The sequence below is a fragment of the Quercus robur genome, chromosome 2 (genome assembly GCF_932294415.1).
Source record: "Quercus robur chromosome 2, dhQueRobu3.1, whole genome shotgun sequence".
Lineage (NCBI taxonomy): Eukaryota > Viridiplantae > Streptophyta > Magnoliopsida > Fagales > Fagaceae > Quercus > Quercus robur.
In genome coordinates this window covers 56,580,260-56,607,447 of record NC_065535.1, presented here as the reverse complement: position 1 = coordinate 56,607,447, position 27,188 = coordinate 56,580,260, and the positions used below count along the sequence as shown (strand labels likewise).

General features: G+C 31.5%; 1 protein-coding gene across 1 annotated transcript; it reads right to left on the bottom strand.

Moving 5' to 3' along the window:
- Nucleotides 1-377: 377 nt before the first annotated feature.
- Nucleotides 378-11,258, bottom strand: LOC126714119 (cyclin-C1-2-like). The gene is made up of 9 exons (XM_050414121.1): nt 10,997-11,258; nt 10,755-10,861; nt 9,847-9,886; nt 8,437-8,481; nt 5,901-6,019; nt 5,670-5,793; nt 4,809-4,859; nt 3,704-3,851; nt 378-855 (listed from the first exon to the last, which is right to left on the bottom strand). The coding sequence occupies exons 1-9, from the start codon at nt 11,026-11,028 to the stop codon at nt 751-753; spliced, it is 771 nt and encodes a 256-aa protein (XP_050270078.1). The 5' UTR covers nt 11,029-11,258; the 3' UTR covers nt 378-750.
- Nucleotides 11,259-27,188: the final 15,930 nt, after the last annotated feature.

The window sequence follows — 27,188 nt, the reverse complement described above, 5'->3', positions numbered from 1 at the left end:
ATCTCCAACCAAACGAGCTATTAGGCATTCTACATGATAAACACTTTCAGCTGAGTTTATGTCTTTTGCCTTAGATTCATCCAAATAAATGAGTAACTATTTTAGTATTTTGGAAGTATAGCAATGTGATACTCCCTCATTTCATATAATAGTGGGTCAAACTATTTAAAGGTCTGTTTGAATTGAAGGCAAGAGAAGAAGAGTAGAGTAAATTTATATTTAACCCAAAATTAGCTTAGTTTTAACCAACTTTACTTTACTCTACTCCCTTCCACTCCCTTCATTCAAACGGGCTCTAAATTCATCGTAAGATCTACCATTATTCATATGATGGGGGGGGGGGACCATTAATTTCCACGACATTACAGACATACAAATCAAGTTAACTGCTTCTAACGTTTACATTACATAAATCCAATTGACAGAAAATCAGGTACAAGTTTGCATACATAAAAATGCTACAAGCAGCTAGACTGATTGATCAACTAGCTTTCTTATGTGAACTACGCTACATTAAGCATTTTTATAAAACATGGTGATTTTACAGATCTTGCCTCCTCTACAGCTTTCTCCCCTTTAATGACAAGTGCAGCAAGCTAACCATCTTTGCTTTGCACAGATCACGATGATGGCTTTGTAGTACCATAAAGACCAATACCATTGACTTCTTTTGAGATATATCAATGACTCTATGTTGGTCATAATAAAGCTAAATCCATTTTCCTGCAGGAAGAAGAGCTACCATACCATTTACTGCTTCAAATTTAGCTTGCTGAAAGCAGCAATGATTCTATCATCTGTGATCATTCTGTGGTTTTCATAGAAGTCTAGTATCTCCATAGAGATATTTTTCACCTGTCAAAAACATACACAGCATTCATAATTTCAGCAAGCAGATGAGAGCATCTGCACTTTTTACAAGCGACCAAATCATAATAGTAAAATTGGCGAACATTTTATTGCAATTTATTAATTATATGGTCACAAATGCAATGCTCATAATAAAGGCTTATTCTCATTAAGCACAGGAATTAGCAAGCAAATAATAGCCATTTATACAACACTATAAGCTCTTACCGCTTATTCTAGATAAATTTTAATTGAAGATAAAAAGATTCTAAGATCCTTGATAGGTACTTAACTCCTATAAAATCAACTCTATCAAGAACTACACTCAATTTTTACTTCCTTGGCATGTCAATCTCTAGCACAGGTAACAAGAGAAAAGAGAAAGAATACAAATATACATATATAAGCTCATACTCTTGTACTCTATAACCCGTATAATCTGGGGAAAAGAGCATAATAATTTATTTTTGGAACTTAAAGATGGTATAGAAATATGACTTAGTTTTGATATAAAATTTCCAAATATCAGTTGATAAACAAGCCCTATCACCTGTAATATGACACTTGATAATACTCCAAATCAGGGTTTACATAGTTAACCCCTAAAATTTAGGTTCAAAAGCTTGCTGTGTTGAGCGTTATTGGAATAATGGGTTCAAATTAGAATGCTGATGCAGGAAAGGCTCAAAAGGGGATAGGAAGGGGGGATAGAATAAGAATTTTGGGAAAACAATTGAATAGAAAATAAAGGCCAGCCCTAGGAATCAGCACCCAAAAAGGAAAAAGTAGTGGCAATTGATCATTTTCTGTTCTTTTTTAATTACGGGTAATCAAGGAAAAATTGTTAAACAAACCAGCAGCTAACTAACAAGCAATTGTAAAAGGAAATAAAATAATAAACTTTTGGTGGAATTAATCAAGTAAAGAAAATAATGATGATATTTAAATGTCTATTTAGTTCAAAAAGAGAAGGGAGAAATCTGATCCAGGCTGTGAAATGTGTGGAATTGAACTTGTGCAATTGGGCTGCTAGACCGTGGCTACATGAACTCTTCAAACACAAAAGAACATCAGACCAGTCGTTGTGACATGTGGGCAGGGCTAAGATGCTGGCCCGCTTAGTAAATAATGAGTTGATCGGTGGTCTGACCTATATGCTAAAAAATCTTCTTTTGAAAAAAAAAAAAAAACCACATTACATGGGCACAGACAGACGGTAGATCAAAAGGCATAGAACCAAATTAGATTTCAGTATTTGACTGTAAATGGAGTTCACAAATGGCATCTTCAGTTCAGTTCCAGGAGATGAACTGGAGAGGCACACGACAATGACTTGAGGTGGTCTCAAATTGAAACTTTGGTGCTAGCACTGTGATGTTTGGTGGCAATGCCGATGTGCTACAATTGTGGCGACACGACAATGGTGAGTGAAGGATGAAAGGATTGTCTACAGCAAGTGGGGACTCGGGACAATGGCCGTTAAGTTCTATGGAAGAGGCTAGGGTAGTTGGGTATGTATTTAGTTTATGCATGTCAGATGGGAGGTTTTTTGGATCTGGTTGTAGCTCTTTAGAATGCCAGGAAGCTCTACTTGCAGGTGCATGAGGGTTTGTGATCTGCGATTAGGGTGCCAGTGTCAGGTAAAAAGGCAATGTTATAGACAGTTCTGGTGGATTGATTGACGGGCTTCACAGGAATGTTGGTGGTGTGATGGTATACAACCGCAACAATGGGATTTTTTTGTGGTTGGGCTCATGGTCTTTTGATTGTATGGGCTCAGTGGGGTGGACAGCTTGGGTCATTGCGGTGATTGAAGGGTTTTGATGGTTGTTGGTAAATGAGAATCAATGAGGGGTGGTTTTGGCAGGGACTCAATATTGTGGACTGGATCTGGGTTTGCTTTGATACTAAATTTGATGCAGGACAGGTTCAATAACTACAGTTTGCTTGGAATCAGCACTAAGCATGGAAAGTGAAAACCTAGGAACCAGCACCCATCATTCCAACATAATATTTTACGTCTCAATAATCTGTCTTCTATATTTAGTGGAGCCTTTTTAAATTGACTTTCAAGAGTACATCAATAAGGAAAATAATAAAACCATAATAAATAAATTAATTTTAAAAAAAAAATCCCACAAAATCTTCAATCACATAAAGTTACGTCAATTGGAAATTCAAAATTTCAAAATAGCACTAATTTTGGTGTCTGCACCAAATATTGACGAAAGCATGCGTAGAAAGCACCTCCTCAGCTGAATCCTTATATATTAGACCATATCAGTACATGCCATTGTTTGTGTTACACATTCCAATACATACAAAATTATACATGACTAAATATTACATAGTGAAACACTATTATTTGTACAAAACCATAAGATTCTTATGCCCACAAACAAACTTGGTTTAGTTTATAATGGACTATCAAATAGTCAGAAATTTCATTAGCAAAATCTTGTGGCAAGTAATAATCATTCACATAAGGAAATAAGTGAGCCTCATTTTATTATATTTTCTTTAGTAATTTTCAGATATTATACTCATATTTAAAGGACAGTGCCCCTATCTGTATATTCAAACTACTTCAAGTAGACACAGTAGGATCTCGTAGCATAACCGATGCAAGACCAGGTTGTATTGCAAGACTAGGTTGAAGATAGGGCCAGACGCTATGATTGAGACTTATGTGTCAAACATGATCTTAGATCAAACCAATGCTTTCAACAACATATGACATACCAAGATGAGAGTCGCATTGAATAGAAAATAATGATATATTTCTGGTAAAAGCATTCACAAAGAGATTGCCAGAATAAGAGGCCACGGAAAACCTCATGAGAAGAAAATTTACCACATTCATATCAACACGAAGTTCTTCAAACCATGCAGTGGTATCCTTCTCCCTTAGTACACTAGCAATGTAAATGCAAGCTAAAGCTATCAGATGTGGAGCATGTACAAGAATAAGGTCCATCTTGTAGGTGTCATTCAATAGTCCCCTGCATGTCTCAAAAAAGCAATGCTACATCATGTTTATGTTCTTGAACATCAACTTTTTTATTTTTATATTTCGATAGTTGGAGGTGGGGGGGATTTGAACCTTGGATGTCTCCTTTAAAAATACCAGGAAAAGCCAACCAATTGAACATCAACTGAGGCTAAACGATGTTGTAAAACAAACAAGAGCAACTGTGCTTTACAGAATTGATGGCTGGCACACAGAATGACATGCCAAGAGTATAGCAAGAGGAGGATGTAGATATAAAAATGTACAGTATCAACAAAACTAATAAACTGTCGGCCTAGCCTTGGTGATGCAATGTTGACAGCAATAACAACTTCTTTTTTCTAAATCATGAAGGCTCCTTTGAGATTTTAAAATAATAATAAATAGTATTTTTAACTCAAGCTTCATTGGGTCTTGTTAACTAGTGCCTTTAAGCCTAAGGGCACAGTTTAAAAGGAATGATAAAAATTCAATTATGAATTGTAATACACATTTTTTCGAAAAGAAAAATACGCTTGTCAAGAAATTTATTGGTTTGCAACCACAAATTCATTGTGGTTGTAGGTAATTTTTCTTGATATGTGAGCACAGTTTGACTTTATTTTTTGAAAAATGTATAAAAAAATCTTTAATTAAGCATTAAAAGCGCCTTAACTTGTGCCCTTATGGCACTAGTTAACAAAAGCCTTATTTTAATTTGCTGTGGTTTTTGTGAAAACTAAGAATCCCATTTCAACTTCTACTCACTTTGCATCACACGTAGAGAAAAGGCTTGTAAATTAAATAGAAAATTGGAACAGGACCATAAAAAGAATATAATTAGTTATCAACAAATATAAAAGCTATATTTTTTTACTGAAAAGAACAAGAACAAAGAATTTGAGAAGCATGGTGATGTGTGCTGGCAGCAGCCACACAAAATTGACTATGCTGGGGATTGCACGCTTACCAAGTTAATTGAGTCATACTTATATCATTCAGGTTTGCATCCTGAAGCAACCTGTCAAAGAAAAAAGAAGGGAGGGGAAGAAAGAAAATAAAGAACCATTTAAACTGAGGAAGATATTTGATTGACAAGATCATATAACCAGCGTTTCAAAAAGGATTAATTTGCCTAAACATCATGCACAGAGATGATTATTAGCATAACTAGAACCAAATGAGCCTTTTCTTTTTCAGACAGGTAACCTAAGGTAGCTCATGATTAAATAAAGTGAGTTTGCAATTCCAGAATTGTATGATTATATTTGAAGAGGAGAAAGCGAATGCAAACATGCAACTCCTAAAGATAGGTACCAGCCACTATTAGTCATACCCATTTCATTATTACATCAAGTACAATATGGTAACATACTTATGTACCTAATTCAGCTATAGTGTCATCTAAAAGTTGGATATTAAAAGAAGTTATTAATATGAAGACTAACTGCAATAGCATTCACCCTAAATATTTAATTCAAGATATGCATTTGCAAATATAAATCAAATCAACTTTGGCCACACCCACAAGCATCATATATGATACTATACGTTAAAATCCAACCACAAAACGATATGTGGTAAAAAAAAAAAGGAAAATTTTACCAGCGGGAAGTAAGTAATGGAATTTTCATGATGTTATCTCTCAATCAAGTAATTCATCAAGTTGAGTCAACTGTATTTACAAGAGTTAAATAAACCTTGATGGAGCTCACCCTAATCATTTAACAGTTCAAATTTATACAATTAATTCATCAAAGAGAACCACCAAATATTTTATAACCAACCAGAAGATACTTAAGGTAGATGATATAAAGGATGAAATACTTACTGAGACAATGCTCGATAAGGATGGAATACAACTAAATAATAGTTAAGTGCTTCTAAAATCTTCATTTCCATTTCAAGGATGTCTTTGATTTCATATCTATCATACCTATACTTTTCATCAGCATCTGTAAAACAAGAAAGGTATGTTCTAAGCACTTCACACACTAACGTAGAATGACAACAATTGAATTTGGCGGAAATTCATACAATCAGTCTAGTATCAAGTAATTACATAATTTTTTAAGGTAAAATACAAGAAGCCTGGCCTGCACTGTGCTTTCTTCTGCTTTTGATGCCAGGTACAAGCAGGTTGGAGCCACAAGACGCGGATCGTATTCTGTCATACTCTTTCTGAAAGCACAAAAAGAAGTTAAGCTTAGCAAGCAAAAGCACAACTGGGCATAAAAAATTGCCTAAATGTGCTTTCTTATGAGGTGATGCTATTTTTGTTTTTTTTTGGCTTTTTTGGCTTTTTTCTTTTGATGAAATAGCAAATTGGCTACAAAAACAATTACAAGTGTTTGTATGTAAACTAGTGTCAAAGGACAGATCAGAATTACTCAGAAAAGAATGTCCTTCCAAATATTTAAGGGCAATCAAAGAGAGAGAGAAGACATACTTGACCTTCACCAAGTTAACAGCATAAGTAAAAAGAAATAAAGTAAAAATAAAGTTCCTACAAGGTTGAGTTTAATATATTTTTCATTCCTTTGATTGAGAAAATCATAATTGGCTCAAGATTGTCCCAAAATGACCATTTAGGTCATTACTAATCAAGATACCTTTTTTAACGAACAAGCAAAGGAAAAGGGTACAGAAAAACTTTATATTTAATCCCAGCATAAAATGCAATAGGATTGCTTGCTTGGTTATGAGTCAAGTCTAGTCTACAAAGGTTTTGTGAGTAAAGAATGATTGTAAATTTTTCCTCTATAGTGAAAATCACCTATGGAGTGGTCCATTTTACTTTTGAAGAGTCAGTCTTGAATTTACCCACTACAGTATTTGAGTAAACATGATCTCCACTGGACAGGCATAAAGCTTCAGCTAGTAAACAAAAGTGTATACCATGATTTGTAAGTCGATCAATATCTGTATGCATTGCATGATGGATGTGAAGAAGTGGACCATTATATCAGCAATAGTTTTCCATTTCATCATCAAAATCCTTTTAATTTCTTTATGTTGCTTTGGATTGTGACGATTGTAACTACGGTTGCACTTTTTGTTAAATTGTTACTCTTGTAATACGAAACAATTAATCTGTTAATTAGAACATGGGGGTAAATTTTAGAAATTTCAATTGGTATTAGAGGGTAGGATCACTTAGGAATTAGTTTCTTGACTGTGATCCTTTTAGCCTCTTGTATTGGATAAGTCCCAGTCCCTTGGTGTTCCCATGATTTTGATTGAAGCTACTTATATTTTATAGCATAAGGAGTTATGACGAGTACGATGTGGAGGCCCACATGATCATGAAAATTCATCACAGGAGGCTTATAATGATGAGGATGGACTTTATATATAGCCTATAATAAGCTTTTTTAATGAATGCACTAAAATGAAGAAAACATCTAAGCAATTCCTTAAAAATCTTAATGAGGTTGATCATCAGGAGGCATTAGTGATTGAACTAGATAAATCCAATAAATACACTAAAAAACATAAGGATGAATCCTCACTTAAGGAGAAAATCAAGACCTGTTACTTTTCTTTTCTTTTTTTTCATTTTTTAAAAAAGTTGGGTGGGGGGGTGGAAATCAAGACCCTAAAAGATGAGCTTAAAAAGTCAAGAACTCAATTGAAAAGAATGTTGAGCTTGCTGCTGTGGTTATGAAGCAAAGTAGCTAGTTGCAGCCAAGTTGGGGCAGCATGAGTTCAAAGTGTAATGCAGACATAGGCCATTGTACTCCACAACATGTTATAGTTACCATGCGATGTACTCTTAGTGATAGGCTCTTTGTAAAAGTGAAGTCATTAGTAGTACGCCTGTGTTAAGGCAGTTAGTGATAAGAGCTGTTAGCTATTAGGTAGTTATTAATAAGGGTAGTGACATCAGCAGTTAGTTAAGCTAGTTTGTTATTGCTTTATATGGATTTAAATTGTGATAATTGTTCCTGTGCTTGCACTATCTATTAAATTGTCAACTCTTGGAATAAGGAAAAATTAATACTTTAATTATGGGATCAATTTTACAATTTTTGAAATAATAATATTTATAATTGGTGTTCTAGTTTTGTCTGTCTAGCAATTTATGCTTCTACATAAAAAATTACTACTGCTCAACTTCAAATTGGTAAGCATTAGAAACTAATCACTCATATAGATATGCTGAATTATAAATTGGGACGAAATATTTGCATAAGTGTGCAACTATTGCCAACACCTGGGGATATGAACAAGCACCAAAATCAGCATAATAAATTGCCCCATTAGTTTATGTTATATAGCATATAATCAAAGATGAGTAAAGAAATTAATAAAGCATATTTAAAATACTTTGTAACATGTGACATGACATATATAAGAAGTGCAATTAAATTACCAAAAAAAAAAAAAAAAAAGGAGAGATGCTTAGTTGTTAACCAGAAGCAAAACAATAAAACAAACAAGTAGTAATCAATTATCAATTATCAAGTGGCTGGTACAGATTCACAAGAACTTCATAGTTATTACTAGGATCAAAAGCAAAGCACAAGCCATGAGCTTATTATTACCAAATGAGCATATTTTTACCATCATCAGGCAATTATTTATTATTTAAATACCTGGTGTAAACACGTCTCATATATGTCACTGCAGTAGCTACAACCCTGAAACATTTTAACGGCATATTAGAGATCAAATCAATTAGTTAAATTTGTTGAATAAATATTTTTCTTTAAATTTTTTTATTGACACACCCAACAAATCTTTAATCAAAGACCTCATCTCACTCCATTCTTACAGAAGAAAGATATACCATTTGAGCTAGAGCTCATTACCAGGTAAAATATTTCAGTTTTGAATTTAGACTTTAATGTTGTTGAGGATTTTACCAGATGTAATTGTGCCCTAATGTAATCCTTGAAAACTATAAAAAAAAAGAGGCTCCAGGAATGTTTGAAGCAGTGTAATTTGAACAAAAATTCTGATTGGATATGTCTCTCTAAACTTGGTGGTGATTCCAAGCATGATTAGGTGGTGAAGCCTAGGATTTAGGCAGATTCTACGTGGTGAAGCCTAGTATTTGTCCTGTTCTTCCTTCCCCATTATTTCTATTTTCTACCCATTCTGTCCTGCATCACATTCTAGAAAAAATGACCTTTGTTGTTTCCAATAAACAACAGTCATCCTTCCTTTTAACATTGTTTCAACAAGCCTAGCCAAAGTATAGTGCAATGATGATACATAAAATTCCATCCCCTCAGAATATATACTATTATGGTAGATCATGCACTTTGCACTTGGTTAGAGCTTATTCTTTTTTTTTTAATAGGTAATAGAATTTTTATTGAAAAAATGAACATTGTGTTCATGATGATGAACACTCTGGACATGAAGAAAATACAAAAGGCTCAAGAGCTAACAGCTAACAGCTAACAAATTGTAAAAAGCAGAAATTGAAATACATCGTGTAAGACCTCAAATAGAGTTAGAGCTTATTCAATTCATAAAGCTTTTGTCCTTTTAATAAGTAAAAAGACTAGTGGTATTTTTAGAACAAAATCTGGTACAACTAACATAAAGCAAACTATCAATATAAATGTTTTATCTCGGTGATGCATTAAAGGAACTTGCTTGAAAACTCTCAAACTTCTCTTAGAGTGGAATATCTGAAAAGCAGTATTATGGTGCTTCATCTATCCCAAAATTTGCACCAACCACAAGGTAGAAGATGCCCAAGAATCAGATTCTTTAGATAGTAGAAAAGAAAATTATTTAAGATATTTTAAAAAGTAACCACAATTCTAATCATTGTCAATATTATGATGCTTCTTAACAAGTGTAACATGCCCAGATGGACTAATCATTGCCCAAAATCAACAAAATAACTAGGGCAGAAATTATAAAAGCAACATGCAAGACAAGACGACATGCAAGACAAGACGGCAGAAACCATCTAAGCAGAGAGGGAAAGAAGCAATTCTTTTAAAAAAGGTGATACGTTAAGTAACACTAGGAGAATAGGTTCAAACCTTTGCCTCACTTTAACATTTTGAGCCAATTTCAATATATCTGAAAAGAAAATTTAACCAAAAAATTAAAGGTTACATTTAGAATGGTTTAGATATGGAGAGCAAAACTATTAGCAGTTTCATGTATGTGCATGAGACCATCAAACAAAATATCGGTAGGGGATGACTCTACATAGTAAGTTTGATGAGCCTTCAATTAATCACAACAACACAATCAACAAAGACAGCCCATAAAATCAAAAGCTGTGAGGGATAGTAGCAAATAACTTGTACTACAATTTCTGACAGAAATTCTATTCCTAGCAGTAAAACATACAAATACACTGCACACACAAACACAGCAAGTAGAGAGAGAGAGTGAACAAAAACCACCATTTTCTCTAAGATCATTAATACCATAAGAAACTCAAAGTAACAAGTTATTAACAACATTCTGAACATAACAATTAAGCATCTTGTTTTGCAATTAAGTCTTGTTGAAACCAAATATGCTTCCGTTCACTGCACTGGGAAAGCACCAATCCTCTATCGAACATGGTTAAATTTCTATCAATTTTCATTGCCAACCTATTACCGTGTGAAAATTACAACCGCCACAATATTAATCAGTGTGTTTACAAGATACAGATGCAACATTCCCTTTCCCTTTTTTATTGGTCAGCGATACACATGCAACTTTCACTAATATAACCACATCAAAGAAAAATGATAATAATCCACAAAAGGGTAACAACGAAAGTATCAACCATCAATATCTCCTGCAACTATAAAACTTGAGGGAGTTTTGAAAGAGAACTCTTAAATGAGCTGAACCCCAGATCAAATCCATCAAAAAAGAAACCATAAATTAAAAATTGAATGCAACCCAACAAAAGTGAGTGTGAGAGAGAGAGAGAGAGAGAGAATACAGTTGGCCATGTGCAACTTAATGAGCTTGAAATCCTCAAGAGTGATGCCCTTTTCTTTGTCAAGTGGGTGCACCACATCCACGTCTTCCTGGTCCAACAACTGTTTGCTGAGCAAAAATCACAGAAACAAAACAGACCCAATTTCAAAAAACATGAAAAACAAAAACCCAAAAAAAAAAAATAAAAACATAGAGAAACAAAGTGAAATTTAGATAAAGATGTTGTCTTGGAAGGAAAGATACTAGTGTGATGATGTCCAGAAATTGGCGGCCATGTTTGGATCAGATACGAGAAATATTCTGAGACTGATCGAGACTTTAATGTCAATGTTTCCCGATGGTTCAAGATTTCGGTTTGATGGTTGAAGAAGTAAAGTAAAAAGTGTTGCGAGGCCAGTGGAAAAGTCTCTCGGTCCTCGAAGGCTCCATTTCAATTTAGGCCCATTAGCTAAAGCTATGGACCTTAGCAACTTAGGCCTTGAGCAAGCTACAGATCAGTCTGGCCTCTTTGTGTTTGGATAGAACCAATTAGCCTTTGGAGTAATAAGTTTCAAAAGAGAGAGGTTGATTTTTTTTTTTTTTTTTTTTTTTTTTTTTTTGGCGAAGAAAGAGAGGTTGACTATGATTGGTTTTTTATTTTTATTTTTTATAGTTCATTAATTAAACTCTTAGTATTTTGAGCTCATTAACTCACTTGGCACAAATATTAAAAAACTTAATTAGACACATGGTACAAAATTAGTGCATAAGTGAAATCTAATTTTTTTTGAGAATCAAGACCTCAAAGAAATTTTATTAATCAACCAAAATCAGTTACAAGAACATGATAAAGTTGTGGCAGAACATCCCCCATCCACACTGTGAGAGCATCAATAAATCTTGCGTACACTTAAAGATACTAACTAATTAAATTTGGAATCTAATTAAATTTTTTCTTAACTTTGGCTTTATTATATATATACTAACTTGTAACCCCATGCATATGCATGGATACACTTAAAGATATATAATAAAATACATAATATAATTCCTATATATATATATAATTTAAATACTATTGATAGTCATTTTTATATTTTGTTAACTCTTTAAAATATTTTGTAAGGACATTATTAGGTATAAAATGTAAATTGTCCATATTTAAAAAAAAAAAAAAAAATTATTGTGAAGCACTTTTTTTTTTACGATTCATTTATTCTAAACTCTTTAGTTTTTGTACTTAATAACTCACTTAGATGAATATTTATGATGTATCCTCACATTTGATTCTAAATTTAAGAAATAAAACACTTTAAAAATAAATAATTTAGGACACATGGTGTAAAATTGGAACTTTAATTTGGAATTCTAATTTGAGTTCCTCTCAACTTCACCTATTATTATATATATAGACTAATCGCTAACTCGAGCGATGCACAGGAATAGTTACTGGATGAGTTCATAAAAAAAAATTAAAAAAAAAAAAAGAAGAAGCAATGTTGCATCTCTAGTTTACTTTGTGTTGTATATATAGGTATATGTAAGATAAGTTGTAATATATATACCAAAAAGTGTGTATTGAAAAGTTATAATAATTCAAATTGAATATACCAAAAGGTACCTATTGAACGAAAATATGCCTATTTACCAAAAATGTACCTGTTGAACGAAAAAATGCATATTTAATAAAAATGTGTCTATTGACCAAAAATGCACATATTGAATGAAAATGTGCCTATTGAAAAGTCATAATCTTTTGGGTATAAATAGTAGTTCATATTCATTTGGTAACTTCTTCTTAACTTCTTTTCTTTCATCTTTCTTAGAAACAGAAGAAACATGTAGATATTCTCCATAATTGCTATTTGTAAGTTGGATTTTCTTTTGTTAAATAGTGAAATTGTCCAAGAATAAGTCACACCAATGGTAGCAACAATAATATTGAAGATTTCTTCATTTGGTAATATCTTCTCAACTTCTTATCTTTTATCTTTTTTAGAAACACAAAAAATATGTGGATCTTTTTAAAAATTACTATTTGTAAGTAGTTTTTTTTTTTTTTTTTTTGGGGGTTAAATAGTGAAAAGGTCCAAGAATCAAGCCACACCAATGGTAGCAAAAATAATATTGAAGATTTCTTCATTTGGTAACATCTTCTCAATTTCTTATCTTTTATCTTTCTTAGAAACACAAAAAATTTGTGGATCTTTTTAAAAATTACTATTTGTAAGTAGTTTTTTTTTTTTTTTTTGGGTTAAATAGTGAAAAGGTCCAAGAATCAAGCCACATGAATGGTAGCAACAATAATACTAAGCGATTTCTTTACACGCCTTACGAATGCTATTCTTCTCAGATTTTTCATTCTCTTCCCTACACCTTACCGATGTTTTTCTTCTCAATGACAGTTTTTTGTTTTAATATATACTTCTTATGTGAAACGAGAAGTAGATATTGAAATTTAGAGGCAAAATGAAAAGGCACAACTATTCAGTGTTTTTAAATGTATATACGTGGTATAAATTTATGTAGCAACATAGCACAATAAAAAGTGGTCAACAAAAAGTCAAACGTTTCGTTTTTATATTATATATGGGTATATGCTTATCAAGTCCATTTTTGAGATTATATGCTTATCGTGCATATTAAATTGATGCCAATCAAATATTATTTACCATCCAATCAAAAAAACCCATGAGTATAGTAGAATTTGAACATATTTTAGCTAGGAAATTATTAAACTTCATTTCGACACAGCACAAATGAGTTAACTTCAAGTTACACTAAGTATAATTATTTACAATGTTACATTTTTTTTTTTTTTAGAGATGATTACAATATATTTCTAACCCCACAGCTCAAAACATTTCTCTCCTAGAACTCCAAGCAATTTGTGCATGAGAAATGTGTCAATTCAATTACAAGACTTTTGACGTTTTGCTATAACTTCTTGTGGGATCAAAATATATATATATATATATATATATATATATACTGTTAAATGCATTTTTAGATTATATTATATTTTCCCCCACATATGCCCACTATGCTGGTTAAATATTAAGATAATTAGACTAGGAATCATCTCATCTAAAAAATGAGTGTGCTATGATTGTTATTATACATTTTAAAACTCTACTAAACAAAAAAAATTGTATTTGACATTAATTAAATGACATTATATTGACATAAAATTTAGCATCTACATGATAAGCATATGGAGAAAAATATAATTTGATACTAGGCTTAGAAAGTAATAGTTGAAATTGATCATTGAGTGGAGTCATATAGAAAATATTTATTTATTTTTGCTATATAGCAAATATTATACGAACTACAACTTTAACCAAATATAATACACAAATCCAAATATGCTAAATACATTAGTTGAAATATTATATATGAAGTGATATTACATTTATATAATTTTTTTTTTAAATTATAGGCATCTAAAGGTTGTTATATATATATATATATATATATATTAATATATATGTGTGTGTTAAATTTAAGTTACTCCTAGTATAATTTTAAGCAATGTAACACCACCCAATAATTTGTTATTGAATTCATATTTTAAAAATTTCACTGTTGAATTATATATTCTATATTTGCTTAACATGTATGTCAATTTTTATGCCAATCAAATATTATTTACCATGCACTTAGAGTTACACTACTCATAACTTGAAACCAACTCTTTTATATATATATATATATATATATATATATATATGAAACGTTTAGGCAAGCAAGGAAGTTAATTCTTGGCAATTATTTGACAACTGAAAAGCTTGGATACGCTGATAAAGTGGGCAGATACTTCCCCCCCCCCCCCCCCCCCCCCCCCCCAAAGTGGGCCTAACTAATCTGCACTTATACTAAATGCTTATTATTAACAAAGACAAAGCAACTAAGCTTAAGAATAAATAAAAGATCCACCAATATATAGTGGAAGAATGTACAGATATAAGTATTTGTTTAAAGACTAGAGTCATCATTGCGGAGTTATTATATCTAGTAGCATTGTAGCAAGCATAAGCATTTCACCTTCAATCAATGGAGAGCCAAGAATTTGTCTTTAAGGAGATCGAATAAAATATCTTGTGATTAAATATTTTTCTCTTTATATACACTTTATTCTTACTCACTATAATAGTATAAACAAGCATTATAAACACAACTCAAGATGTAAACTAATATTATAATAGTATACTAACATTCTTACTCTATGTAATAGTATAAACTAGTATTCCTTTAACCAAAAAAAAAACTAGTATTCCAGAGATATTTGATATCCTCAAATTATCTCTATTTAACTATCATTTTTATGGCCAAGATTGCCTTTTATCTCAATCAAAATTTCTTAGTTTTTCAAGAATAAACGTCTAGAAATCCTTCTCTCTTAATTACTGATTTTTCTTATAATAAATAAATAAACCCATATTTTTATAAGGACGGATCATGTTTTTTTTTTTAAAATAATTATTATGCTAACTATATATGTTTGTTATCATTTTATAAATATAAATATATACAACTTATAGTTTTCTTTTATTTATTTCTTATAGTTCAATAGTAGGGGGCGAAGGGCTTTAAACCCTTATACATTTCCGTTAGAAATATTAAGAAGTGTCAATTACACTACAAGAATTCCGGTAAATATATAAAACTTTTCATTAATTGAATTGTATCTATTTAAATTAATGGAAAAATTAATGAATGTCCTAAAGATATTGGTTTAAGAAATATTTTTAGAATTTTTTTATGAGAAAAAAAGTAACTAATTTTTTTTACTGTTTTTTATATTGCACGTAAAAGTGGTATCAAAAATTGTCTTGTTAGAGGTATTAGGTTTATGTGTAGGCCCAAGAGGCCAAATTTTATTGTAAGCTCATATATGCCTAACTCTGACTCTCTCTTACTATATAAACTCTACTTAGGGTTCATTGTAACAATGTGAATTGATATTATAGTGAAGATGTAACCATCAAAGCTTTCTCTCTATGGACGTAGGCCTAACCACGTAAATCTTGTGTTCTTTCTCTCTTCTCTATACTCTCTTTCTCCACTCTCATAATATTTGACCTTTCTAAAATATTCTATTAAGAAATGTTCTAAGATCATCCGTTAAGAGGACCATAAATGAATACAAGGAATGTTAAATTTCCTTATAAAAACTTTAAATATATAACAACTTTAATTAGGATATGAAAGCCTTACTCATATATATTTAATTTATTTTTAAATTTTGGGACTATCTATATAGATCATAGTTCTCAGAACCGGACCGGACCGGGAGGTCGGACCGTGAAAACCGGGAACCGGGATGAAAACCGGTTTTTTAAGCATAAAGAACCGGATTTTTTGTTAATTCCGTGAACCGTTAAAACCGGGGTTGGACCGTACAAACCGGTGAGAACCGTGCGGTCCAACCCCTTAGCAATTTTTTTTTTTTTTACAATTTTATTCTACTTAATTAAATTATCCATCTCTTACAAGGAATAAAAAAAAAATTATAATTAAAATCCTTCAAAGATATTCAACTTTACTTCAAAAATTAATCATAAATTTTAATGTTTTCATGGTTATTATTTTATTTTATTAACTTTCTTATTTAATTATTAAATATATGCTTGAAAATCATTAAATTTCCCTCACATATATAGATATATTATCAATTTTGCTAGTTTTATAAATTTAATATCTATATTTAGGCTTTAATTAATTATTTAATTAATTATGACGTCATCACGGTTCAACCCCGGTTCGACCTTAAAAACCTTGAACCTCTCCCTTTAACGATTCAATGAACGGTCCGGGTCTGAAAACATTGATATAGATAAGTACATCTATTCAAGAATTTAGAGTCCGTTTGGTACATATGTTTAAACACATATTTTCAGTTTTTAAACAACATTACACATATTTTCATAAACTTTTCCACTCACACATATTTTTAAAAAATACAAATAATATTACTAAAACAACATTACCAAATGGCCTCTTAGTTTTTAGAAATTCAGGCCCTCTTACCATAATGTGGCTTCGTCACTTCTTACGCCATCAAAAGTTAAATTGAAAAATAAAATCATTTCTTTAAGATCATAATCAGAGATTATATCAACTTTAATTGAGTGCGTATCTAAAATGTAAAAAATACATGAGTGGTGAAACTCACTTCTCTTTCATCTTCAATATAAAATAAATTAAAAAAAAAATATTCTCAAGAGAACATTATTAGCGATGATATATATATAATGAAAGAGCTAGCTAGGTAGGCTAGACTAGGCCAAGCGTGTGGTGGGGGGACCAGTCAAAGGGGGCAGTGATATATGGAGGTTGGGATCAAGCCCCACCACAGGTGTCTGGGGAAGCACACCGAGCGGCGCGAACGTGGAACTGTCGGTCACTGCACAGACTAGAACAAAGTGTGTCACTGGTTCATGTGCATGTTATATAGTATAGTGTAGTGTGATAGATTTATCTCTCTGCTTCATAGGAATGGGTTTGCGGGTTCGGTTGGGTTCATCTCTTCAAAGAATATTGTGGGGATAGAGATCGATGACTTTGTTGCCTGTTTCTTTCTTATTATTCTTTTCTTTGAGAAAAGTAGTAGTGTTCCATTTGTTTTTATTTTTTATACTATACCTTTTACGTACAATTCACTTTCTTTACGTGCAAAAAAATTCGATCCGACAAACTTCAGCTCCATTGAATTTGATGAAACGTCGAGTTTGCATTGGTTGGGTTTGTATATATATGCAGCTTTTTTTTTTTTCTTTTTATACTTTTTATTCAAAAAAACATAACCTACCCTAGCTATACTTTTGACATGACTAGGTTTGTCTCTTTTTCCTTTTTTTTTCTTTGTTTTTGAGAAACCGACTAGGTTTGTCTCTAGGCTAGTTCTTTACGTGCAAATTTTAATTGGGATTGCATCGTTTGATATGCATTACTTTTTATCGTTGCGCTCTGCTTTTCCTCTACTCTAGGTTTATAAAACATAAAAAAATTATTCACTTTGAACATGTGCTTAACTGGCTTCTAATGACCTAATTAGTAGGTATGCAGTATGCTTATGGGAATTAAATTAGTTAATACATTTTTGTTTCCGTACCCTCAGTTTAAAATTCTTTTTCGTTTTCATTTGCTAATTAAGTTTTACCAAATTCTTAGATAATTTTGATTCCACAATCACTTATTAAAGATTTGAATCTCATAAAAGGGAGGGCTAAAATAGGAGGTCACCAAGTAGTTTGATATCCTCCGTGTAGTTCTTGGAAGTCGTGCACATTAGAGCACTTCACCCGTCTAATTAAAATAACGTTTCAACATATTTTTAACTAAACTCAAGTAAAACTATCCTATATCAACCTCAATACTTTTTTCTAAAATTTTAATAATGTATGATACCTTCAATACAATTATTGATGTACGGTTCATTACTAAGTTATTATAAAATTATAAAACATTTGTTTCACTCTCCCCCCCTCTCTCTCTCTCTTCACATAACGTATGCTTTTGGAGTTTTCCCATAATTATTAAGTATTTGTTTTAGGTCACTATTTCGGCTTGCTTTTGAGATGAATTGTTCATTGATGGTGGTGGTGGGTTTCAACAACAACCTAGGTTTCAACAATGGTGGGTGGTCTAGATTCGTTGGTGGCCAGGATGACTTAGAGCTCGCTAATTAGAGTTGGAGATGATAGATCAGTTTGTGGAGCTTATGGGTTGTAGTGAATTGCGATGGTCTAGACAAATTTGAGTTGCGGAGGTTGTGGGTTGTTGTGGTGGAGTTGTGGGTTGCAATTTTGATTATTATTTTTTATTTGATTTAGGAAAGAGGAAGAAAGAGAAAGAAAAAATAATATTTAAATGGGTTAGAGATAGAGTCTTAAGGATGATGTAGTTGTGTGTGAATAATACATTAGCTAAAGTAACAATAATGACCAAATTTGACTAAAAGTGTGGTTAGCATGGATGGAACCATTCATGGATGCCCCCCCTAATTTCTTTTTTAAATAATATAATTATATAACCATATATTTAGGTTCTAATTTTAGCAACTTCGTTCAATAAAATTACATTTTGTCTCCTTTATTAATCATTAGAAGAGAAATGCTACAGGTACAAACTTTTTTACAATATTTTTACAGAATATTGAGGTAACAAATTCTTACTGGTTTGCATCTGGGTCCACCACTTACATCACTTTTTTACTTACTAATAACCATTAATCACAATAAAAATTTGTAGATTTAGTATTTTCCTCCTTTTAAAGTCCATTAAAAATTTTATAGATCTAAAATCTAAATATATATATATATATATATATATATATATATATAAGCCCAAAATATTAGCCCAACAACAAAAATTATCAATAGGCAATAACAAAGCTAAAAATAATAAAAAATAAAAATTGAGACTAATTAATCAATTTTACCAAAAACAAACAATTTAGCCCTTTAAAAAACTTTAAAACAAAATTATTTTGTCCTTACTAACAAAAGACATGCTCTACACACACAATAAAAAAATAATAATAAAAGAAAACTTTTGCCTGCTAAGCAATAGAGCTGAAAGCCAAAACCACGACATATAGCTAACAATAAAACCGCACCCCCTAACTCCAAGTCCTGGCTCCGTCCCTAGTGGTTAGGCTGCTATAAATAATCTTAGAGAAAACATTATCTTCTTTTCTTTCAATCGTAATCATTATATGTTTGGTCAATTGAAGAGGGAAAGAAGAGAAAGGAAAGGGAAGGGAAGGGAAGGAAAAGTTAGCACATTTTTCCTTCCATGTATTTGGTATGTAAGGGAGGATGGGAAGAGACAAAATAGTGGGTCAAGGAGGAAAACTTTTTTACAATATTTTTACAGAATATTGAGGTAACAAATTCTTACTGGTTTGCATCTGGGTCCACCACTTACATCACTTTTTTACTTACTAATAACCATTAATCACAATAAAAATTTGTAGATTTAGTATTTTCCTCCTTTTAAAGTCCATTAAAAATTTTATAGATCTAAAATCTAAATATATATATATATATATATATATATATAAGCCCAAAATATTAGCCCAACAACAAAAATTATCAATAGGCAATAACAAAGCTAAAAATAATAAAAAATAAAAATTGAGACTAATTAATCAATTTTACCAAAAACAAACAATTTAGCCCTTTAAAAAACTTTAAAACAAAATTATTTTGTCCTTACTAACAAAAGACATGCTCTACACACACAATAAAAAAATAATAATAAAAGAAAACTTTTGCCTGCTAAGCAATAGAGCTGAAAGCCAAAACCACGACATATAGCTAACAATAAAACCGCACCCCCTAACTCCAAGTCCTGGCTCCGTCCCTAGTGGTTAGGCTGCTATAAATAATCTTAGAGAAAACATTATCTTCTTTTCTTTCAATCGTAATCATTATATGTTTGGTCAATTGAAGAGGGAAAGAAGAGAAAGGAAAGGGAAGGGAAGGGAAGGGAAGGGAAGCTTAGCACATTTTTCCTTCCATGTATTTGGTATGTAAGGGAGGATGGGAAGAGACAAAATAGTGGGTCAAGGAGGAAATTCATTAACCCCCTTTTCCTTTCTTCCACCTTGATTCCCTCCGACGAAACAACAAAATTCCCTTACTCTCTCCTCCTTTTATTTCCTTTCATTCTCTCTTGATAAATTACTAATTGTACTAAAACTTAATATGTTGGATTTTTTTCAATGTGAGAATAAGGTAGATATCATATTTAAGTTTGGGACTTCTTATGTACTTTTATACTACAATAAATTACTAATAGTCCCAAAATTTTAAATTGTTAGGAAATGATGTATTTAATAATTTAATCTAACAACTCTTTGTTCAAATTAACAAAGTGTAAGAGTGAGATTCCCTCCCCCCCCCCCCCCCACCCCCACCCTCGAACCCTTATGCATATGCTCTCTCTCTCTCTCTCTCTCTCTCTCTCTCTCTCTCTCTCTCTCTCTCTCTCTCTCACACACACACACACACAAACAAAACAACTAACCCTTTAATAATGGGAAAGAATCTTCTCCCATTTAAATCCTCAAATTCCCTCTAATTTTTGGCCAGACAAGAGATATGTGATATTTAAAAAATCCAATAATCTTAAAAACAAAACCATGTAAACAACACAAAACCAAGTGAATGCTATGTGTTGCAAAATTGACTAAAAATTGTTTGGTGTTTAACTTATATTCATTCTAAAAGGAAGGTATAGTTTTTTTGAAATAATTTTTTTAAAGTACAATTGTATTTTTACACAACAGTTAAAATAAATAAAATAAGCTAATTCAAATGCACACAAACTCAGTTACTTATAAGTTATAACTTTAAAGCCAAGTACTTATGTTTTTAAGGAAGAGGAGAATCAATGGGGTCACTGTAATATTTCAAGGTGTTATTGGTGGTCATACCTTTTATCACTAGTTGGAGTCCATATTGACCAATCACGAACATTTTGCTGCTAATTTGCTAAAGATGAAGCTGTAGCTATCACAAAAAGAGCTGGTGAAGGTGCTGTTTGGATTTCTTGTCTTCCATCGCTTGATAAAGTTCATATTGAGCAAAACAACAAATAATTTGATCCCATACGAGGACGAGCTACTTGGTGTTCTTTCCTTATAGTTTTGGTGAAGTCCATTTAAACAAAACTAACAATGATTTGATTACTTATATTTTTGAACAATTGTATTGCTCTCGCTTTTGATTGTTATGGAGCTACCCTACGTGAATTCGTAAAGAAATATTTTGCATGTTTGATTTTTGCCACAAGGGGAAGCTAGATGTGTTCTGGATGGAGGAAATCGTTCTGATTACAAGAATTCTAAAATGAGAGCAATATAATAAATTTTTAGGTTTTTTTTTTTTTTTGTTAATGTATACTTGTGGTGAATGATCACACCACAATGAGTAATACTAAAGACACATATATTTTATAGTTCATTAATATTAGTTTTTTTTTTTTTTTGTTGGGTTGGGGGCATTAATATTAGATTTAATATTTTGCATTCATTAACTCACTTAGTATAAAGATTAAAAAATTTAAGTAGACACATGGCACAAACTTAAGTGGATAATTATAGCATGATTTTCACATAAATTTAGACACATAATGCAAAATTAGATTTTAATTACAAATTCTAACTGAACTTTCTCTAAGATTTACCTATTAATATATATATATATATATATATATATATATATATATATATATATATATGAGAGCTAACAAATCCATTTTGAACTCAGTCATAAAACCCTAGTTCATATACTATTGCGTAAATAAAAACGAACAACTACTTATTCTCTTCAACAGCCTTTGAGGCACTTCATGACATAACTCTTCCTTTCCACCCAGGGAAAAAGCATGGGATCACTAAAGTCTAGTAGAGATTTGAGCATCCTCCAGTATCAAATTCCAGAATCACAATTCTGAAGTAGATATGCTACCATACTCTTTATCAGGAAGGTAGTGCATATAGGTATCATAACTAACCTGGGCTATAATTTATTTTCTTTAATGGTGATCATGAGTAGAATATGTCTTTCTTTTTTGAAAGCATGAGATACGTGTTATATGTCATGATCATATGTTTATTGAGTTCAAAATCTTACATGTAATGGCTTCAAATAGTACTGGAGATTCATTGGAAGCATGATTATGTGATTTGAGGTTTGATCATTCATGAAATAAATTTGATCGTGATCCAAAAAATTTCAAAGAAAGTAAATCAATCATAATTTTTGTTTGTCAACCTAATATAGATTTGCATATTTATGGTTAACTTCTTGTCATGTGAACTAAAGTGTCTTTTGTGGATATCTAGTCTTTATGGTTTTTGCGTGCTATTTTTATATTTTTATGTCATATGATTACGTGTGACATGAATGCTTATGAATAGGATTCTTTGATTAAAAAATAATGTTAAATATGACCATTAATTCCTAAGAACCAATAATTGGGTTGGATGAGATGGATGTCTAACATTTTCTCATCTTGTAACTTAACTTTTGAACTTAGATCAATTGTTTTAAGTTAGAGTTAAATCTATGTAATTTTTTTTCTTAGGATGTTATTAGAAATGAAAAAAAAAAAAAAAAAAAGTAAATTTTTTTTCTAATTTTGTAACTAGAAGGAAAATTCATGTAATTTTTAAATTATTTTCATTAAAAATATATATATATATATATATATATAATTTTGAATTTCATTTTAATAAATATGTTTTTAATTTTCTTAATTTTTTTTATCCAAAAATAATCAAGTGACCACTCCTTCGGGGATAAATCGTTAGCTGATAAATTTTGTTAGTTGAGTTTCCCTTATGAGCTATCCAAGGGAAATATTCGAACATTTCTCAGTCGAACAAAGTTTCTCTCCAAACTAGTTTAGAGAGAAACCCTACAATCTCATCATATATATTTATATTGAGTGTGAATTTTGAAAATCTAACCGTTAGATTGCATGTTCTTATTACATCCTTAATGCTTACAAAATTTCAAGAAAATCAAAGATCAATTGCTATGTCATCAAATGAATGTTATGATATCAAAATTTTGTAATCTAAAGTTGTATATAAAAAATAAGTTAATTAATCAAATAGTAAATAACATCCGATTTGAACGAAATTTAATATGCATGTTAAGGATATAAGAAACATGAAATTCAACGGTTAGATTTTCAAAATTCATACCCAAAAAAGAAATATATGAGAAATTTGAAGAGTTTCTCTCCAAACTAGTTTGGAGAGAAACTTTGTTCTTCTCAGTCCCCTTGGTTTGTGATTCTCACAATTCCATACTCCAATAATTGTACTTTCTCCTGTTTTTAAGTCTGACATTTAAACATGTACGATATGACACATTATATAGCCATGTGAGAGATCTATCAATAATAATAATAATAATAGTAGGAGATTACAAATCTGTTTTTGAAAAAATTTTATCAGGAATTAAAAAAGTTGTCAAAACTTTTTCAATTTTCAATAAATTTTTTTCCAAAAATGATATACTATTGTGTGCCCTTAAAGCACACATTAATAAAATCAATAATAATTTTATAGTACTTCCAAAGTATCAAACAACAAATAATTTTGTAGTACACACACTTTATTTATGGCTACGGTATGTCTATAAGTAATGCTAGAAATACAAATTTTTTTATAAACTGCTGATGTGATGAATAACTATTGGCAAGTGAAAAAGTAATGTTAATGGTGGGTTTAGATGAAAACCAATAAGAAATTGATCACATCAACAATTTGTAAAAATGTTGTAAAATACTTTGTGGCTGTAGCATTACTTGTACATCTAAGCCCTTGTTTGGGAGGAGAGAATAGAACGGAATAGAAAGAAATGAATAGAATAATTTTTAAAAATATTCTTCTCTTTCCTTATTTAAGAGTTTAATAGCAAGATAAAAAATGCTAATAGAGGTTATTGCCCCATTTATTGCATATATTTTTTTCCCATTTTGCTCATAAATGTTTATTATCTTAGTTTCGAGTTTCCATTTTCAAAGATATTGATAAGTTATTATAATATTCACGTACACCCTTGATGTGATGGTCACTCTATAACTATAAGTATAAATTTTTGTGGAGTGGAGGGAGGTCAGACGTGAGTTTCACACACATATACATTTATATATATATATATATATATATATATATATATATAAAAGCAATACCACTATTATTAATCAATCAACTACAACAAAAGGTAAAATATCTTGAGGCACATCATCCATCCAAACTAAAAAAGAAAAAGATAATCTAGCTCTCTTTGCTTAGGTATGAGCGATAGAATTGTCTTGCCTCCTAATATGAGAGATAGATTGGGTTCTTAACAAACCTGCAATAGACTTAAAGTCTTTTACAAGATGACAAGGGGGAGAGAGAGAGAGAGGAGAGCTTTCCACTATTAGGGATCGAATGGTTAACTCAAAGTTTCCTTCAAATACCACTTGATGATACCAGAGTTCCATAGAGAATTAGTTAGCCCTTCTAGTATCCATCATTTCTAGAATTTCCACCAAGGGTAGTGCAACCTTCTCAAATAAAACAGTCATCATCTCCCCGTTTTCATTTTAGACGAAAACTTTACACATATATACATTCTTTTTTATAGAAACAGTACCACTATTATTAATCAATTAAGAAGGGAAATTAACCATACCAAAAGGTATAATTTCTGGAGACATATCCTCCATCCAAACTAAAAAAGAAAAAGATAATCTAGCTCTCTTTGCTAAGACGTGAGCGACAGAATTGCCCTGTCTCATGATATGAGAGATAGAATGGGTTCTTAACAAACTCGCAATAGGCTTAAAGTCTTTTACAAGATGACCAAAGGGGGGGGGGGGGGGGGGGGGAAGAGAGAGAGAGAGAGAGAGAGCTTTCCATTGTTAGGGACCGAATAGTTAACTCAGAGTCTCTTCAAACACCACCTGATGATAATTGAGTTCCACAGAGAATTGGGTAGCCCTTCTAGTGGCCATCATTTCTAGAATTTCCACCAAGGAAGGTAGTGCAACCTTCTCAGATAAAGCAACAATCACCTCCCCGTTGACATTCCTAGCAATAACCCTGATTCCTGCTTCATTCATTTCGGTGAACACTACCCCATCAAAGTTGATCTTTAGCATACCTGAGTCTGGAGGCTTCCACTTAACGTTGATAGGCCTTGACTGGACAAGACGGTTGTGAGACCTGTGTTGAAACTCGGAGAGGAGAGAGCTTACCGATTCAAAGTTTTTTTTTTTTTTTAATTATTATTATTATTATTTTTTTTTTATGGGTCACTAGGCTCGTTGTAACAAAGCTTGTTCCTTCGAAACCATACGCACCAAGCAACCATAGCAAAGGGTTCCAAGGTTCGAGGCACCTGGCCAACTTCATTGAACAGATCTGAGCAGTCTGTGAGCTGTGGATAATCATGACGATTCCAGCTAAAAGCTGGTTCCCAAATACTACAAAGATCTTCACAATCCCATAAAAGCATGGAGCTAGAGTATTTTCCTGAGCTTTTGAGCACTGACTATAAAGGGACTTGTACAAAATTTTACTACTTTAGAGATTAGCTTTTGTAGGTAGAGCTTTGAAATAAGCTTTTTAGAGAAAAATCTTTAAATATATATACATTTAGATTAAATTAGAGGAAAATTTTTATCTCAAATTAAAAAAAAAAAAAATAGTATCTTACACTTGAATTTTCATACACATACATACATATATATATATATATATATATATATATATATATTTAGATTAAATTAGAGTAGAATTTTTATCATAGATTAAAAAAAAAAAGAAAACATAGTATCTTACATTTGCTAAGTAAAACTAATAAACTCAAAGACTCAACTAACAATATTTACGGTGTCAAATAATATATGCTCTAAACTTACAACTACAAAATGATGTGAAAATATTATGAAATTTTATTGTGTTTATAAACTTTCTCAATTTTATTATATATAAAACTTAAAAACTCATGTATCACCCATTACCAAATAAATAAATAAAAATCAAATATCTTTTTTTAGGAAAAAAAAAATCAAATATTCATTTATTATTGTCACCTCAATTTGAAAATATCTTGTAATAAAATATATTGGAGCCTAATTTGAAACCTGTCCCATCTCCATTCCTTTTTTATAGCTCCGCGGCCACCCCATATGCGTGGACCGTGGTACACTATACTGCCTTTGCCTCCGCACTTCATGCTTACATTAAGCCAATCACGAGTTATATTCGCCAAAAACTAAGGAAAAATAAATGCCCTCTATATTTTAAATTTATAATTTTTTTTTAAAAAAAAGAAGAAGAAAGCCCTCTCTATGTATTGCAAGTAATAATTAGTTGTTTCCACCAGTGTTTACAATCAGTTCATTGGCTTCTCTGCTTGAAAGTCCATGAAAACAATCAAAACATCCCTTTCGAAAAAGGAAGTTAAGAAAAAAAGAAGAAGGGAATAATAAAATAATAAAAAGGCAAAAAGAAGTAGCTATAATGCACAATAAAATAAATTAATAAGTAGCTGTAAGCGGCATGCATCTTTTGATTTTTGGTGGGTGTGTGTGTGTAGGGTTGCACAACAAAAATTATGGATAAAAAAATTTCACAATTTGCTATGGCCTTTATATACATACATATATATATATATATATGCATGTTTTATATTCCATGGGCATGAATGAAGGCTAAACTAGTAGTTATTATGCTGGAGCTAGACGTGCACCGGAAAGTTGATGGTGAATCTGATGAATGAAAGTCGAGCCCGACCCCATGCACTGTGGACTTATCTATAACACTTTTAAAGTGGAGAGAGAGATAGAATCATAGAATCTTTGGTGGGTCTCTTTAAATAACTAATACTAGTGCTTGCTTCTTCTTTCTCTTTCTTCCTATATGTAATAGTAG